Source organism: Psittacula echo, assembly GCF_963264785.1.
Source record: "Psittacula echo genome assembly, chromosome: Z".
Classification (NCBI taxonomy): Eukaryota; Metazoa; Chordata; class Aves; order Psittaciformes; family Psittacidae; genus Psittacula; species Psittacula echo.
In genome coordinates this window covers 55,420,407-55,438,084 of record NC_137742.1, presented here as the reverse complement: position 1 = coordinate 55,438,084, position 17,678 = coordinate 55,420,407, and the positions used below count along the sequence as shown (strand labels likewise).

The 17,678-nt window shown below is 46.5% G+C and overlaps 1 protein-coding gene across 1 annotated transcript in view; it reads left to right on the top strand.

Moving 5' to 3' along the window:
* Positions 1–7,094: 7,094 nt before the first annotated feature.
* LOC308231889 (neuronal acetylcholine receptor subunit alpha-7-like) overlaps positions 7,095–17,678 on the top strand; it is a gene marked incomplete at its 3' end in the record, with an annotated part of 54,981 nt that continues 44,397 nt past the window's right edge. The window contains exon 1 of the mRNA XM_080637712.1: positions 7,095–7,385. Within this exon, the coding sequence (XP_080493838.1) occupies positions 7,307–7,385 (79 nt within the window). The 5' untranslated portion in view covers positions 7,095–7,306. The remainder of the gene's footprint in view (positions 7,386–17,678) is intronic.

Sequence of the window (17,678 nt, the reverse complement as noted above, 5' to 3'; positions counted from 1 at the left end):
ACCTCTTCTTGCTCCCTGTGGGTGGGAATGGGGGCAGAGAAGGGGCTGCCAGGTTCCCCATCAGGAGGCAGTGGGGACAGGGGCCACCGCGGGGGTGTCCTCCTGCCTCCTGGCAACATGGGCATCCTCCAGGCCCAGGCGACGTCGGGCCTCCCTGCTGCAGCGGTTCACGACATTGTCAATGAGCTGCTGGACAAAGCTCCTCGTGTGCCTGCCCAGGGAGCCTTGCAGCAGCTGGATCAGAGCCCCTGCATCCAGGCCAAAATACCGCAGGCTGGATGTGACGAGGCTCTGCACCACTGCTGCTTCCTGGGCATTCCCCAAGAGCTGCTCCAGCTCCTGCTGCAGCCAGGGCAGAAGGGATTGGAGGACAGTGGGGTAGACACGGAAGAGGGATGCCCAGACCATACGCATGGAAGCCACCCACTGGAGCCAAGGGCAGTGGCCCTGCCCCTGCTGGTCGGGGTGATGCAGGGTGCTGGAGGTGTTGGCTGGCTGGGTGTTCTTCAGCTCCTCCTGCCACCTGGACAACGACTGGTGGTGCCACAGGTGGTGGGATGATGTGCTCCTCAAAGTCATCATCCCCCCACACCAAGTGCACAATGGAGATCACAGTATCACAGTATCACAGTATGTTAGAGATTGGAAGGGACCTCAAAAGATCATCTAGTCCAATCCCCCTGCCAGAGCAGGAATACCTAAATAAGGTTACACAGGAATGTGTCCAGGCGGGTTTTGAATGTCTCCAGAGAAGGAGACTCCACAAACCCCCTGGGCAGCCTGTTCCCGTGTTCCATCACCCTCACTGAGAAGAAGTTTCTTCTCAAGTTTAAGTGGAACCTCTTGTGTTCCAGTTTGTACCCATTACCCCTTGTCCTATCATTGTTTGCCACTGAGAAGAGCCTGGCTCCATCCTCGTGACGCTCCCCCTTTGTATATTTATATACACTAATAAGGTCACCCCTCAGTCTCCTCTTCTCCAAACTATAGAGACCCAGCTCCCTCAGCCTTTCCTCATAAGGGAGATGCTCCACTCCCTTAATCATCTTAGTTGCCCTGCGCTGGACTCTCCCCAGCAGGTCCCTGTCCTTCTTGAACTGAGGGGCCCAGAACTGGACACAATATTCCAGATGCAGTCTCGCCAGGGCAGAGTAGAGGGGGAGGAGGACCTCTCTCGACCTACTGACCACCCCCCTTCTAATACAGCCCAGGATGCCATTGGCCTTCTTGGCCACAAGGGCACAGTGTTGGCTCATGGTCATCCTGCCGTCCACTAGGACCCCCAGGTCCCTCTCCCCTACACTACTCTCTAACAGGTCGTTCCCCAACCTATACTGGAACCTGGGGTTGTTCCTGCCCAGATGCAGGACTCTACACTTTCCCTTGTTATATTTCATCAAGTTTCTCCCTGCCCAACTCTCCAGCCTGTCCAGGTCCCGCTGGATGGCAGCACAGCCTTCTGGCGTGTCAGCCACTCCTCCCAGCTTAGTGTCATCAGCAAACTTGCTGATAGTACACTCAATTCCCTCATCTAAATCATTGATGAATATATTAAATAATACTGGTCCCAGTACTGACCCTTGAGGCACTCCACTAGATACAGGCCTCCAACTAGACTCCGCCCCATAGACTACAACTCTCTGGCTTCTCTCCTTCAGCCAGTTCGCAGTCCACCTCACTACCTGATCATCCAGACCACACTTCCTCAGTTTAGCTATGAGGATGCTGTGGGAGACTGTGTCAAATGCTTTGCTGAAGTCAAGGTAGACCACATCCACCGCTCTGCCATCATCCATCCACCGTGTTATTTCCTCATAAAAGGCTATGAGGTTGGTCAAGCATGACTTCCCCTTGGTAAAGCCATGTTGACTGCCCCTCATAACCCTCCTATCCTTGACATGCCTTAAGATGGCATCAAGGATAAGGTGTTCCATCACTTTCCCAGGGATGGAGGTGAGGCTGACCAGTCTATAGTTACCCGGATCCTTCTTCTTGCCCTTTTTGAAGACTGGAGTGACATTTGCTTTCCTCCAGTCCTCAGGCACCTCTCCCATTTCCCAAGACTTGGTAAAGATGATGGAGAGTGGTCTAGCAATGACTTCCGCCAGTTCCCTCAGCACCCGCGGGTGCATCCCATCTGGACCCATGGATTTATGGATGTCCAGATTGCTCAACTGGTCTCTAACCCATTCCTCATCGACTAAGGCAAACTTCTCCAGTGACCTGGCTTCATCTGAGGTCTCAGGAGTACAGGGCTCTTCAGGACTGCCTCCGGCAGAGTAGACAGAGACAAAGAAGGCATTCAATAACTCTGCCATCTCCGTATCTTCTGTCACCAGGGCACCCACCCCATTCACCAGTGGGCCAACCTTGCCTCTGATGTTATTTTTATCAGCTATGTATTTGAAAAACCTCTTTCTGTTGTCCTTGACCCCTCTCACCAGATTTAATTCTAAGGAGGCCTTAGCCATCCTAGCTGCCTTCCTACATCCTCTAGCAGCAGCCTTATATTCCTCCCGAGTGGCCAGCTCCTCCTTCCATGACCTGTAAACTCTCCTCTTCCACTTGAGCATACCCAGCAGTTCCTTATTTAGCCACGCAGGTCTCTTGGCCCTCTTCTTTGACTTCCTACGTGTCGGGATGCTCTGCTCTTGAGCTCGGAATAAGCAATCCTTGAATGCCAACCAACTATCTTGGGCCCCTTTACCTTCAAGCGGCCTTGCCCATGGGATTTCCCCTAGCAATTGCTTGAAAAGGCCAAAGTTTGCCCTGCTGAAGTCCAGGGTTGCAATTCTACTTGCTATTCTACTGGTCCTACCACACAAGATCCTGAATTCCACCATCTCGTGGTCGCTGCAACCAAGGCAGCCCTCAACCTTTACTGCTTCGACCAGACCCTCCTTGTTAGTGAGGATGAGATCCAGCAGCGCTCCTCTCCTGGTTGGCTCATCCACCATTTGCATGAGGAAGTTATCATCCATACACTGGAGGAACCTCCTGGACTGTGGCTGGGTTGCTGCGTAGTCCTTCCAGCAAACATCAGGGAAGTTAAAATCCCCCACGACAACCACGGCCTGTGACTGTGAGGCCGCTCTCAGCTGCCTGTAGAAGGCCTCGTCAGCTTCCTCACCCTGATCTGGTGGCCTGTAACAGACACCCACAACAGTATCGCCCCTGCCAGCCTGCCTCTTAATTCTCACCCACAGACTCTCAACTCGCTCGTCCCCTGTTCCTGGACAGAGCTCAGTACATTGCAGCTGCTCTCGCACATAAAGAGCAACCCCACCACCCCGCCTGGCTGTCCTGTCTTTCCTGAAAAGGACATAGCCCTCCATGACTATATTCCAGTCATGTGAGCTGTCCCACCACGTCTCTGTAATTGCCACCAGATCATAACCTCCTGACTTAACACAGGTCTCCAACTCCTCCTGCTTATTTCCCATGCTGCACGCATTGGTGTACAGGCATTTCAAGGAGGGAGCTGAGCTCACCAATTTCACCCTAGGATTATAGGAGGCCTCCCAGTCTTCATCAATCCTAGAGTGCTGCCCCACTGGGGCAAGCCCAGTTACAACCCCATCCCCCTTCGAATCTAGTTTAAAGCTCTCCAAATGAGCCCTGCTAATTCATGCCCCAGCATCCTTTTGCCTCGGTGAGATAAACCTTTCCCACGTGCCATCATCCAGACTGGAACCTTAAAACACCAGCTATTATCAAAGAACCCAAAGCCCTGCCTGAAGCACCAGTCTTGTAGCCAATCGTTTACGGACTGAAGTTTCCCATTCAGTCCCACATCATCACCGGAAGATGGAAGAAGTGAGGAGAAGATCACTTGAGCCCCAGACTCTTTCACCATCCGCCCCAAGGCCCTGTAGTCTTTCTTCATCCCCCTCAGACTGTGGGAAGCAGCTTCCCCCCCACCTGTCTGGAAGACCAGCAGCGGGTAGTAGTCTGTCGGGTGCACCAGGCTGGGGAGCGCCCTGGTGATATCCCTGATCCGGGCTCCAGGCAGACTACACACTTCCCTGTGATGAGGGTCAACTCTGCATATCGGGCCCTCTGTTCCTCTCAGAAGGGAATCGCCTACGACAATGACCCTTCTTTCTTTCTTATCAGAGGCAGTCTTGAGGTGCGAAGTCGACCGCCTTTTCCTATGTGACCTTGTAGGCCGGCCTTGCGCCACATCCTCACTTACCTCTCCATCAAGATCCAGGGCCTCAAACCTATTACTGAGGGTCACCTGGGGAAGCAGGGCAGGAAGGGAGGAAGGTTGCCCACGACGCCAAACTGGAACTTGTTTCCAGCCCTCATCGTCTTTTTGGTCCCCTACCTCTGCGCGACAGCTACAGGGCAGGGGCTGTCTCGGGTCATCCCCCTCTGTCTGAGAGGACAGGGGGTCCATCCCCTTGTGGGGGGTATCTCCCTGGAACCGTTCCTGCTGGCACGCCAGGGAGTTACTCCACCAGTCGATCTCCCTTTCACACTCCCTGATGGTCCTCAGCGTCTCGACCTCCTCTTTAAGTTCTGCCACCAAGCTAAGCAGATCTTCTACCTGCTCACACCTCACACAGGTGGAATGCTGGCCTCCCTCCCTCGGCAGCAGCAGGCTCTGGCACTTCCTGCAGCCAGAGACCTGAACAGCCACGGTTTGGGGCAGGGTCTCTGTCTGAGTTGCTACAGTCTCCTTACTGCAAGCCCTCCTTCTGGAGGCGACCATATTGGTCAGCAATCTGGGACACCAGCAACAGGGTTCACAACACGACCTGCTTGTTCCTCCCTGCGCCTGGTGGGCAGCGACCGGTCTCTTTGCAAAGGAGGCACTCGGGCTTGCTCTCAGCCCACTGCAGGATGCAGGTGCAGCAGAACTGGTGGAGGCACGGCATCACATAGCTGGTGTCTGCCCAGCTGTCCAAGCAGATTGGGCAGTGGGTCTCCAGCTCCATTGCCATGCTTTCTATGGGCTGCGATGGGCTGGAGAGAGCAGGGAATGACAGTGCCACTCCCTCTGGTGGCCTCTGCAGCAGTGTATGTTGCGCTAGAAAAGGAAGAGAGAGAACAACTGTTGTCTGGCCTGACGAGGGCTGGATGACATGCCCAGGTCCCTCAAGAAGGAAGCCCTCACAGCTGCCCAAGGAGAGGTTTCTCCATGCAGCTCACCTCTGCTGCTGTGAGCGTGCCTCCTGGGTGCCCCAGCTGCCCGAACCTGGCAGGGCTGGGGAAAATCCTCCAACAGCTCTGGGGCTGAGCACTGAGAGCTGCACTTGAGGACGCCCCAGGCACAACACCAGCACCAACAGCCTTGCACAACACTCCAGACCATGGGGACTCGCTCAGCTGGACAGTGGCACAAGCCGCTGCGTGAGATTTGGCACCTGGATTGAAGCAGTGAGGGACGAGAGTCCATCGCTTGGAGATGTCACATTCCATCCCTTGAGGACCTCAGAACCCATCGCGCAGTGACGTCACCATCCATCAGGGGGGCACATCCCTATGGTTTCTCCCAGCCTGTGTTGCTCCGCCTGCAGCAGTCTGGCCCCAGCACGCGCATCTGGCCTTACTGCAATGCCGCTGCACCTTCAGTCCCTCATAGCTTGCCTTGTGCTGGGCACTGGTGTTGCATGCCTGCCACCGAAGCCTCAGCCACGTCTTCCGCAGGCACAGTCAGGTTGCACTGGCCATGGCAGAGGTCTCCTGGCACATGCTGATGGGAAGTATCGAATGTCTTCCCTGTTTTGCTGTGCTTGTGTATGTGGCTTTTGCCTTACCTATGAAACTGTCTTCATCTCAACCCCAAGTTTTCTCACGTTTACTGTTCTGATTCTTTCCCCATCTCACCATGGGGGGAGTGAGCAAATGGGTGCATGGTGCTCAGTTGCCTGAGGGCCCCCAAGAGCCACGTGGCCTTGCAGCTGAGCCCTCATTCAGGTGCCCATGGGCCCCTGAAGCACCTCTTAGAATGCCATGGGGCTTGGCTCACTTCTCATGCAGAGCCTCTTTGCCCCTACTCGGCCATGATGGCTGCACACTGCTCCTGTGCCATGAGCAGGCTGCCATGGGATCTAGCCCAGTGCTCCTGCAGGCTGCCTTTGCCATGGAGACGAGCCCTCTGGCCCTGCTGGCCTCCTGCATGCGGCCTAGCCCTCTACTCAGGCAGCGTCTGTTTGCCCTGCTCTGGCTGCTATGGGGCCTGGCAAGGCAGTCAAAGAGAGAGTCAAAGAGACAAAGAGGCCCTGAGCAACCCAGGCCAGACCCATGGCGCTCAGCTCAAAGAGGCCCTGCACGAGCCCAACAAGATGACTGTGCTGTTGCTTTCACACACAGGCTTGCTTTCTGCTCCTCCAGCCTTGCAACTGCCATTGCTTTTCCCCTGGTCTTTCGGTGTGTCTCCTGTCTGGGACCACAGACAGGACAGAGAGCCAAGATGAAGCCTGATGGGTGCTGAGCAGAGGGGATCACCTCTGCCTCCCCTGGTTAGGGGATAATGATGGGAGAAATCCCTGAGAACAAGTCAAATGCTGCCTTTGACCTCCCATAGGAGATCATAGCAATGGACAGATCAGAACAGAATAGAATCAAACAGGATAGAACAGAACAAACCAGGTCAGAATAGAATAGTTCTGTTTGAAGGGACCTACAACAATTGTCTAACAACTAACCTCAGAAAGGTTACTGGTTGCAGAAGGGTTGCACCAAAAAGGACACCAGAATATCTAGTTTCACCTTTTCCAGTTTCTGCATTATTGAATCTCCCCAGCTATCTCTGCTGGTAGAAGCAGAAGGAGCATAGCAGAGAGACTATGCCACAGGTGTTTAAGTTGCACAGGCAGCTGAGGGAGAACAGAGAGGGACACATATTCATTTTGCTGGGAAGCAGCTCTAGAGGCACTCGAGTGCAAGCACTGGGAAGCACTGCAGACGTGCTCTCTCGAGTTAGGTACAATCTGAGGGGATGTGGAAAGCATCTCCCAGGCAGCACGCTCCCCCTTCTTGCAGTACACACACAGCTGTGTGTGTGTATCACTAGCTTTTGCTTCTGACCAAGAAAAGACTCAGAGTGCCTGGGAATGTGAGTCCCAAGTAAAGTAACCAGCCCCTTTGTGTTTGGATTTAATGACCGAGCACTGAGCTGATTTGGCTCCTAGGGACCGTAGAAGCACACAAGCAAATGCACTTCTCTCTCCTGGTGGGAAGCTGGTTTGATGCCTTATTACTGTAATTGCCAAATACATCAGTCATTGCAGGCTGTCTCCAAGACTTCGCCCTCTCTCATCCTCTGCTCAGGAAGGATAGCCAGCCTATTTTGACAATGCTAACAGAAAAGTGCTTGGGATTTGTTTATTCTGGACTATGTCTCTGGGCATCCTTGTTCCTGTCTTTCTTTAAAGGTAAGCTCATCTGTGATTGTCCAAATTTAGTTTGTTTCGTAATTTTTGTTTGGTTGGTTTAATAATTTTTTTTTTGCCTTTTTTTTTTTATTTGTTTTTATTAAACACAAGTCACATCCCACTACTTTCAGAAAGACTTGTGCCTGCTTCTAGTTTTAACCTTGTTAAAGTCCGGTGCTGGTTCCACTGAGTTTTATTACCAGTGCTGGGCACCTTCTTTTAAGAAAGGATAAGGTGTGGGCATTTTTTTAAATTAAAAGTAACTAATTTTCACTTTCAAGAATGAATTAAAATGATTGTGTTTCAAAAGGAGTATGTTCTTGATCTCCTTTAAAATTGAACCTGTTAGTTTTTTGGGGGGAATGGGAAACTATATCTCCAGGCTGTACAGGATGACTGTGAGAACCCTGTAAGTCTGAGTGTGAAATAGCTTTGTTCTAGAAAGGAAAATAACCTGAAGAAAATTTTTAACTGTTTACTTTCTGTGTATCGTTTGGAAAGATTTGTACATAAATAAATAAATTTGTGCATAAATTCATAAATTTACTATTTCTAGTTTGTCTTTTCTCTTCCAGATTTTAGCGTGTTTAATAAGAATCTTTCCAGGCAGTGATAGGTATAAGTTGGAAACATCTAGTAAAAAGAATAATGGACTTATGTGTCACCTGTGACCAAGCTAGCTTCTGAAGTCTCACCATGTTAGAAACAAATGTAGGAACTGTGTGACTCTTCTGAAACATGGAGGATTGCACAGCTAATAATAAAGAACTTTAAAATGAGAAGGGGAGGTGAAATAGCCACAGTCCTGAAAAATGGTCAGGATTCTGCACAAAATGTGCTTTTATTCCTCCCCACAGCTGAAACATACATGTCTTCATCAACTATAATTTCTAAAACTGAGTATTCCAGGTGTGAGGGACCATGTCATAGTACTTATAATTTATGCATAGAGAAAAAAGGATTGTCTTTTTAAAGCAGAGAAAGCAGTCCACATATATCAGAAGCACAGGGGCATGGTAAAGTTACCAGTATGTGATGTTGCATTGGACTATTCATGCATGCAGATAATTCCTTATTAGTTTATCTGAATCTGCAATACATCCATGTATTTCCTTATTAGAGCTCCACATTTCAGCTGCCTAATGTAGCAATGTTATTCCAGTTGCTAAGTTAAGGACCTTGCTGTCTTTGAAAGGCATCTCTCTGCTACTCCAGGAGCTGAACTAACAGGCAGGTGGTAGCAGCTAGTTATGATATAATTTACTTTGTATGCAGTCCCATTTGAGCATTTGTCTGTTGTGTAAATAGTGCCTTTTAAATACTGGCTAATTGTTATATCATCAGGGGAAAAGCTTAGTTTCTCTGAGCAGCACATGAAGACATAAAGTGCTTTTACAAATAGTTCAGAGGATTTTTTTTGTTAGGTGCTTTTACCAGCAGTTTACAAGTATGCAATTTTATAGGCAACTGCTGAAGCAGAATAAAATGAACCTCTGATTAAGGTGGTCTGTATTTGACCTCTTCTTTTTGGATAGTTTGTTGGGTGTTTTTTCTTTTTAAAGAGAAGGAAAAAAATTAAAATAAAATAAAATATAAAATCCTTAGGAGTTGTTCAGTTGGGGCAGAAGAGGAAAAAGTCAAGATGATCTTCGCTTGTTATTGGTAGCAGGTACCAGTAAGCTTTTAACAGTAAACTCCAAATGAACTCTCCCAAGATTTCTCAGAGAACCCACACAGAAGTACAGAAAGTCCATCATAACTAACATCACTCTCCCATAGTGCTGAGTTGTTTCAATGAAATTGATAATTTCTTAACTGAAACAATTTCTCATTGAAAATTTCTTCAGGGCTGTTTGACAGAGAATTGTGACAAGGACTAGGCAAAAAACAAACTAAACCAAATCATGGTCATTTATTTCAGTCCTTTCCACAGCTTTCTGCTTTCACTGGACTCTGCTTGCACTACTGCTAGGAGCCCTGCTTCACATTTAGTTAATGTTAGGTCATTGCAGCCCTCCTTCCTGAAGATCCTGGAGCTAGTGATGCTTTCCTGACCAATGGATCTTAAGGAAAATCAGGAAACTGGCTTTCAGCCTCTCTGGATTCTAGATGAAATCTCTCAGAGCCAGACATCCCTTCTAGGCCAGGTGCAATCCTTGAAGGAGCATCCAAACAACTGAAGAACCCTGTGAGTCCCAGCAGCTACATAACAACCTCAGGTGAAGTGACTTGAAAAACCTGCTCCAGGGAGAGATTGGAAGGAAGGGATTAGACCCACTCCTGTGCCTTTCTCTCAGCATAGTGCTGTCTGGGATCCAGGGAGCAGATGACCCTGCAAGGGAGTTCTGAGAAACACGTCCCATGGACCACATGAGCACCTAAGCCTCCCTGAGGAGCTGAGTGCACAGGCATCTCCTGGGTTTGAACATCCAGGGAAATTAAACGTTCACTTTGCTGGTCTCAAATCAACCCATGTGTTCTAATTACTGGGCTTTTATGTCCAATAGCTGGGCTTATTTACTTTCAAGCAAGGCCACTAAAGTACCACACATGTCACACAGAGTCAGACTTAGGTTCTTTGCTCTGTGTAGCCTGACATCAGGGTCAGACTCTGGCCATGTGGCTTTGAAAAGCCCAACAAAGGCAAAGGCAAATTGAGGACAGAGCCCCTCCTCTGCAGTCAGGTGGGAATGTAAGCGTTCAGCAGTCTGGGACAAATCTTATGACAGGGGATGCTGCAAGGGAGCTGACCAGCTTAAAGATGTAAATTATGAAGTTACTCAGCCTCACTTGGTGTACGGAGCTGGTGCAAAGCAGTTTTTATTTGGCTCACTCATAAACCAGAGTTTCATTCCTATGCTATACTCATTTCATGTTTCTCACAGCTTTGCTGATTTAGGTGAGCTGTAGTGACCATATCAGAACACAACTGGTGATCTCTAGGAGAAAATCCTCAAAAAGATAATGTTCTTTGTTCACTTCCATGCAAGCAAGTGCTGCAGCAACAGTAACACTGACAAGACAGTCTCAAAAGGCCAGATTCTGCTGCCAAGCTATAATTCCTCTAATGTGAGCTAGTTATTCTGAGGTGACACGAGTTTAGAGATATGTGTAGCAGGAAGAGCCAAGGTTGGTTCTTAAACACCTTTAAATGGAATCTAAACTTGAGGCCTCAGGTGGGTAGGACTGATGAAATTGCAGTGAGATATGTTAATCACACTGGTTTACTCCTAAGGAACACCATGGAACAGCTGTGAGAAGTCCTATGCCTTAATGGAGTACAATGTAATGTCGGTGGTAATTTGAGTGGTTGGTGAAGGAACTCCACCATCAGATCTCATAAGCGTTACCAGATTAGAACCAGGTGTTTAAGTTAGGTCACTTAAAATCTTCAATACACTTAATTTGAGGTCTAAAGGATGCATTCACCTTAGTTCCTCACGTTCTCTATGTTAATGTTTTGAGTTGTATCACCCCACTGATTTTCAAAGATAACAATGCAGCTGAATCGAGTTTAAAGTAGAAAAGATATGGGGAAGACCTTTGCTTGTACAAGTAGGTATTTTCTTCTAGATTGGCTAAAAAGATGCCACACAAGCATCTTGCAGAGATGGAAAATTACTGCCAGATCTCTGCCATTACTATAATAACTGAGAAGAGAGACACGAGGGTCTCATCACTCTGAATGCTGAGAGCACGCTGAGGCATCACGTATGCAGGGAGTCAGATGGAATTTCATGTAATTGTCGTAGCACGTGCCTGTTTTGAGGTGTCACTTTGCTCTGTGATCAAGAACTTTAATGCAAATACCTGTGTCAACACATTTGAGACAGGCAAGGTAGAGTCTTAGGCGAATCTCTTAAGATTATTTACTGTGAACTACTGTCTGCTACGGTAACTTGCTGTACATGCTAGCCTCCTGAGATTGACTTTTCAGTTCAATGTACCAGAATTCATGTTCAGTCACTAGTATTCCATGTGCATGCACTGGCACAGCTCTAAGGCTGATCTGTATTATCATAGGCACAGCTGCAAATGTGGAGCTGGCCCAAGCTTGTGAGAAGGTGCCAGGCGCCAGGATAGTTGGAGGTATTTCCATGCACATTTGCTGATAGTAATCCAGCTAAATCTTCTTGTGTTAACTCTCCTCAAATCTCACTAGAAAAAATGGGAAGGTCCAGAAAAAGTACTTGGGGCCTGATATCACCAGCACCTATTGTTATATGCACCTATTGATACAGCATGCTGCAAGTAGGAAGGGATCCAGAAGCAGATACAGTGCATGTAAAAGTAGTATACATCTGGTCCTTGGGATGATGCCAGTTGGTATATTGGAACATTGGAATGGTAAGTTGGAATGTTGGAACGCTCCAGTGTATGATGTTATGTTGGAACCCCCTGCCTTCCTCCAGTCCAGGGGGGCTTCTGATGGTCTCAGAGCAGAAGTTCCCATTCCAGGCAGAGGATTCATGTTGTAAAGACAGCTTCAGACTTTTTTTCTCCCTCTGGTTTATTCTCCTAAGATGTGTGGAGGAGCACATGAGTTAGTGGTGGTGATATCATATTGGATTATTTTGTCAGCAATTGTAAATTTTTCCAAGCAGTGAAAGAAATATTTTATGTCTGTGTTGTATAGTGAGAACAGTAAGCAGCAGTATCCCTTTCACACCTGTATGATGAAATAACTTTTTTCAGAATGGGTTACGTCAGTCACAAACCAGGAAATATTGCCATCTGAACACAATTTTCAAGGGAATGTGTGTACTTAAATACCATTCAGTTTCTCTCTACATCCTAAACAAATGGTTAGTGGAGAATTTCATTTGTATATGACCAGCAAAGAGGGAGATATAAAGTCTCTCTAGCTCTAGGGTAGGTTAAAGTAGATCAAACTCCTCATCACTCCTGACTTGGTCATTCAAGGATGCCTACTGTCTAGAGAGCCTGCATAATCTAATTAAGGAAGAGAGCACATATGCCTGAGAGAGGTAGGGCTAGCATTTGCAATCAGTAGGATCCATGGGAATGAAAAAGGTATACAGGAGTTTATTGCTGGTTTGGGACACACTTCTGAAAAAATACGGCTTGTAGAAAGAGTTTTGTTTATCAAGTACTTTCTGCATTGAGCAAAGCAGCTGATAACAAAGCGAAGACCAGAACCAGATGATGTGTTTGGAAATAACAGTCTTCCCACCTGGGGCTTGCAATTAAGTCAGTAAATTGCAAGTAAGAGAACTTGTAGTCAGCATAAGTACTTACGCATGTCAACAGTGAGGTGCAGGTGGCCTGTCCTGCCTTGCTATCAATTAGCTTTGCTCAGTTAGAGAAGCTGTGGTTACTAGAGCACTGAAGCAGATGTCTGCAATCCTTACTACCTTCCAGAAATGGATGTCTTCAGTACTTACTGAATTCCAGAGTGTTGCAGAGAAATCCACAGTCCTCATTTCTGTACTTAATGCAACATAGATTTGGACAGAAAAAGGATTTAAAGAGAAGGGGCAGGCTTGAGGAGGTATCATTTCACATTGAGGGCTCAAACAGCCTAAAGTCAGTTTGCAAATTGGGCTGACAAGACTGTACACTGTGTTCCTTGAAGTTCAGCTGTGACTACGTGGAAAAGAATCTCTGGTTACTTACATCTCCACCATGCCAAGTGTGAATATTGAGTTATAAATTGGAAAAGATCTGTCTGTGGCAGTTGAGGTGAAAAAGAATCTTGTCTATACAGATTCATAGACTGGTAGCATAGTTTGGCTGGAAGGGACCTCTAGAAGTTGCCAAGTCCAACCCCTGTTCTCAGAGCAGGGACAGCTTTATTAGGCTGCTTCCTAAGAAGTCAAGCTGGGAAGACCTCCAGGGGCAGTGATCTCCCCTCTCTTCAGAGAAACAAAAGATCCCCCGATAGCCTGGCAGTGCCCCATGATGCAACTTGTATCTGATTAATGCTGTAGTGCAGATACACTAATCCGATTAGTGCATGTCCTAGAGGAGTCTGGCTTCTTCATCATAGTGCCCTTCCTCATGGCAGCTGAAGGCAGCCAGAAGAACACCCCCTTGCTTTCTTACCCCAAGCTGATCAAAGGCCTGTCTCCATTTCTCATCAGACAGGCTGAGCTCTAGCAGCTGATTGTCAGTGGCCTCCACTTGACTCACTCCGCATAGTTAGTGTATGTATTGTGCTGTCCTGGGGAGGCTTTATTTGGCATGGAGCTAACTGTGTGTCATGCATTGTGTCTCACTGATGATGCTGCATGAATATAGGCTGGCTGTACAGGATGCTGCTGCTTAGTGTTTTCATCACCTCTGAGTCCATAGGTCTGGGAAAAAGAAAAAAACAACCAAAAAGTAGGAGGTCATATAATGATGCAGAAAATACATTCTGAAATTCTTAGCCATCTTGTGCTCTTTTTGAAGAATTTCCTCATCTTGAGTCTGCAGAGTGACAGAGCAGGTCATGACAGATGAAGGAGTACATTTCTTTGAATATTGCGTCATTTTAGAAAAGTCATCAGCAAACTGAAATCTAGTTTAGGCAGCTGTAACAATAGGAAAATGAGATAAAAAATTGAAATGCATAGTTGTTAGATGGTTTACAGTTGTCAATGTTTCAAGTTGCAAATAGGCAGCAACTTTGAATTGGAACTGTTCTTGTTCAGGCTTCAGGCACAATTTGTAAAAGGCAACTGGACAGCTTCAAAAGCTCTAAGCAAAAAACTTGCCTTTCTAACCTAGACAAGCAGCTGTCCTGCAGCATGCTCTCTGCAGCAGTGTTTCATTCAGTCTAAGCCTTCTAATGTGTTCTCCAAAGATATTTATGGTGCCCAGTTTCCATTCACTTTGTAACTCAGATTTGTTGTATTGGTATCTGAGCCCAAGCATTTCAGCACCCCTGCCGTTGTCAGATCTTCTTATGTGTTGCCAGACAATGACAAGGAGAGGGCAGGATGATAGAGAAAGGATAAACCAAATGGGAACAGGTCTGTGGGTAAGGAGAGGAGACATCCTTCTCCATAGAAGACCTTTTCCCAAGTGGGAAAATAATTTCCCCTTTTTGGGTCAAAATGCTCTATCAGACTTAGTAAGTCTGGATGCTGGGGAACACCAGAGGGCAGGCCAGACAGCACAGGGTCACTTCCTGCTTTTCAGGCTACTTTTGGTCTCTGAGAGACCAAGCGCCCTGCATCTGCAGGCATTGTTACTGTATCACAAGATGACAATCACACTCCACCTGGACACCAATTTTATTTTAATTTTGTTTTGTTTGCATTGACATAATTCAGGAGCATTAGATCGAAGTTTCCAAAGCTTTAAATCAACAGAGTAAAGTTAAGACAAAATCAGGCTCCCCAGATCATCATTATCTAGAAGTACGTCATGTAGTTCATCTCTGCTCTTAGTCAGGATCTGATTCAGCCAGTGAAGGTTTGGCTGGCAGGATGCAGCAAGGAGAGCCATGTATTTTATATCCCCACTGATACCAACAAACCCAGGGTTCAAGCGCTGTACCTGAGGAAAAGATTAGCATTCAGAATGCTTTCAGCATTCTAAAACCAGACAGATTAAGGCTAACCAATGCTCAGTTGTTACTGAGACCTTGTGACATTCAAAGTCTGGGAAAAAAACCAAACAACCAAATAGCTGAAACTTCATGAATCAGAACATGTTTAGCCATTTGTGCCTTGCCTGAGTCTTGCAAGCTCTCACCTTGCTCACAGGCAACAGACGAGGCTTGAGCAATATGGGAAGAAGACAGAAGGAGCCATCACTATCCTAGCCTATTTCATCGTTGGTACCTTTGCTGCTTAGTTTTGCTATGCAATTGCAGCTGGTAGGCTGGAAAGGCAGAAGTTCATTGCTCGGGAAGTTAGCCATCTCTGGGATCATGACAATTGCCACTGACCAGCACTGCAGAGGAGAAGGAGAAAGAATCACTACAGTATCTTCGAGCATACTGGATGGTTCATTTGCACAATAATATTCTCTGTAACAGTTCCACTTCCACCTGTGCTCTGCATTGCCCAGAGAAGTTAAACAGTATCCTCACTTCTTTGGTAACAGCACACTGAGGCAACGGTTTTGAGGCTTCCCTCACCTCTGAACTATGAAAAAAGGAACAAATTTTCCATGCCTAGTAAAAGGATGTCTGTGACTAAAGATTAGTGCTTAGGAGAACTAATTTTGTGGGGTTTTAAATCTTAGCTCTCTTCATATGTTGGGGACAGAATTACTTAGCTTTCTCTTCCTGGGAAGTTAACATGTCTTTCTCTTCTTTCAGGGTCCTGCTGACCCTGCTGTGGGCTTCTTTGTAATTATATTATATATCTGACATTTTCAGTATGGGAAGTGGAGCCTGAAGAACTGTGTTGCACAGTAAACTGAAAATTTCATTGCAGACTTTATCACTGTTATTATCTGCACTGAGTTTAGGGAAAAAAACCTCTTCCTGTTTATTGTCTTCCCAGCCCTAACGAGACTTGCTTATCTGTTTTCATTGAAATCATTATTACACCTGTCTGTTCACATATGGCTTTCCCAAATCTGAGCTCCCCACATGTGCTTGGCATGGTGCGAATGGGCTTTTGATGGGAAGGTGCAAAGTCACTGTGACCCTTTTCAGAGCCATCTGTGAATGCTGTGCAGATCACCATAGTTACCTCATTAACAACACTTGGTTAGTGAAGTCCATGGTACTTTCCCAAGAAGGGCTTTCCCTTGGTTTACTGGTTCAGGTGCTGAAACATGTGAAGAGATGTGACAAGCTAGTCTGCAAGCCAGTGGGAGTGGACAGTCCAAAAGCCTCCTCCAATACACTGATGACCACATCACTGGTATCTCACTTTTGTCATATGATTTTGTTTCTTTCCATTGGCTTCCATAACAGCTTCTCCTCAGAAATCCCAGGATGACTGACGAGTCACCTTCAGGCAGACACAGCTTTTTTTAACATGTCTAGCAAGGGGAGTCCTTCTTTTTACCACTGCTCCAACTCCCTTCTCCTGTGCTCACTCCACATCTGGTATTGCAGTAATTCAGTTATATTGCATAGAGCTAACATAAACTACCATTGCACTAAAAATACAGGGTTTTTTTCCCTTTCTGCCTCTGGCCAGTTATGTTTTTGACTTGGAGCAATAACACAGTTCAGATAACTATCACATATTTGAGAGGTATCCCACTGTTAATATCTTAACATGTGTTTCTTCACCTTACACACATACCCCAGCCTTTAAAACATCTGCACCATGCCAGCAGGACCAAAAATATAATCCCAGCCTTTCATTATGTAATGGCCTATATTTTCTTTTTAGCATATTGTCATATGCCTAAAGTCTTTGAGACAAAACCTTTCCTGGCATACCCTTTAATACGAATCTCTGCTGGGAGCTTTTCATCTTCTATGAAAGAACAGAAATGGCCAATATCAGGAAGATTAGGTCCTTTTTGCCTAGGAAAGGATGGCATTTCACACATTCCTCTGGCTGCCTGAGTTTTGTGTGTAAGTTGCAGAAACAATCTGCATAGCAAGAGCCAAAGATTAGAGTCAAAGATTACCCAGAAGGGAAGTAGGTTAAAAAGAGGTTTTAAATGAGGGAGGTATTCATACACACAACACACAAACACACAGACACAGACGCACACAGGGTTGAGGTAGCTGATGAAATTCCATTATTTCTTATGTGGGTAAGAAATTTTCTTCCCAGAAAGTGTGATGGCATGCATTTTAAATCAAAGGACATTGAAAGAAATAATGCGTTTACAGTCACAGATAAAAGCAGCAAAGCAGCACATAAGAACAAAAGCAAATGGGACACATCTGTGTGTCTGCAGATTAAGTGACATATGGCAGTGACATGCTTTACATTCTCAGAAATCTGCAAAATATACAAAATAAGGTGGGTGGTTTTTTATAGCTACCAAAGCACTGGAACATGCCACATTTTTGAAGGTGCTGTTCCAATTCTTTATGCTGATGAAGTTGCCTGTGAAGCAAGCTGCTTTTTTTCTGATACTACTTCTGTTACTTCCCCCATAATTCGTAATTGCATATAGTGTGTGTCTTCCTGTGATGATTCTGTTTGCATTCCCAAAGAAATAGATAAAAATCTCTGTAAAAGTACAGTGATAAACTAAAAAGAAAATAAATAATCAAAGAGGAGCCGTGACAGAAGAGCTGTTAGGTTAGGTTGTTAGGAAGATGCTAAAAGGTTCAAAGTTTTAGCTCTAATAACTACAGGTTGTTGTAATGACTTTTTGCTCTCTGAATGTTCCAGTTAAAACAAGATGGTACACAAC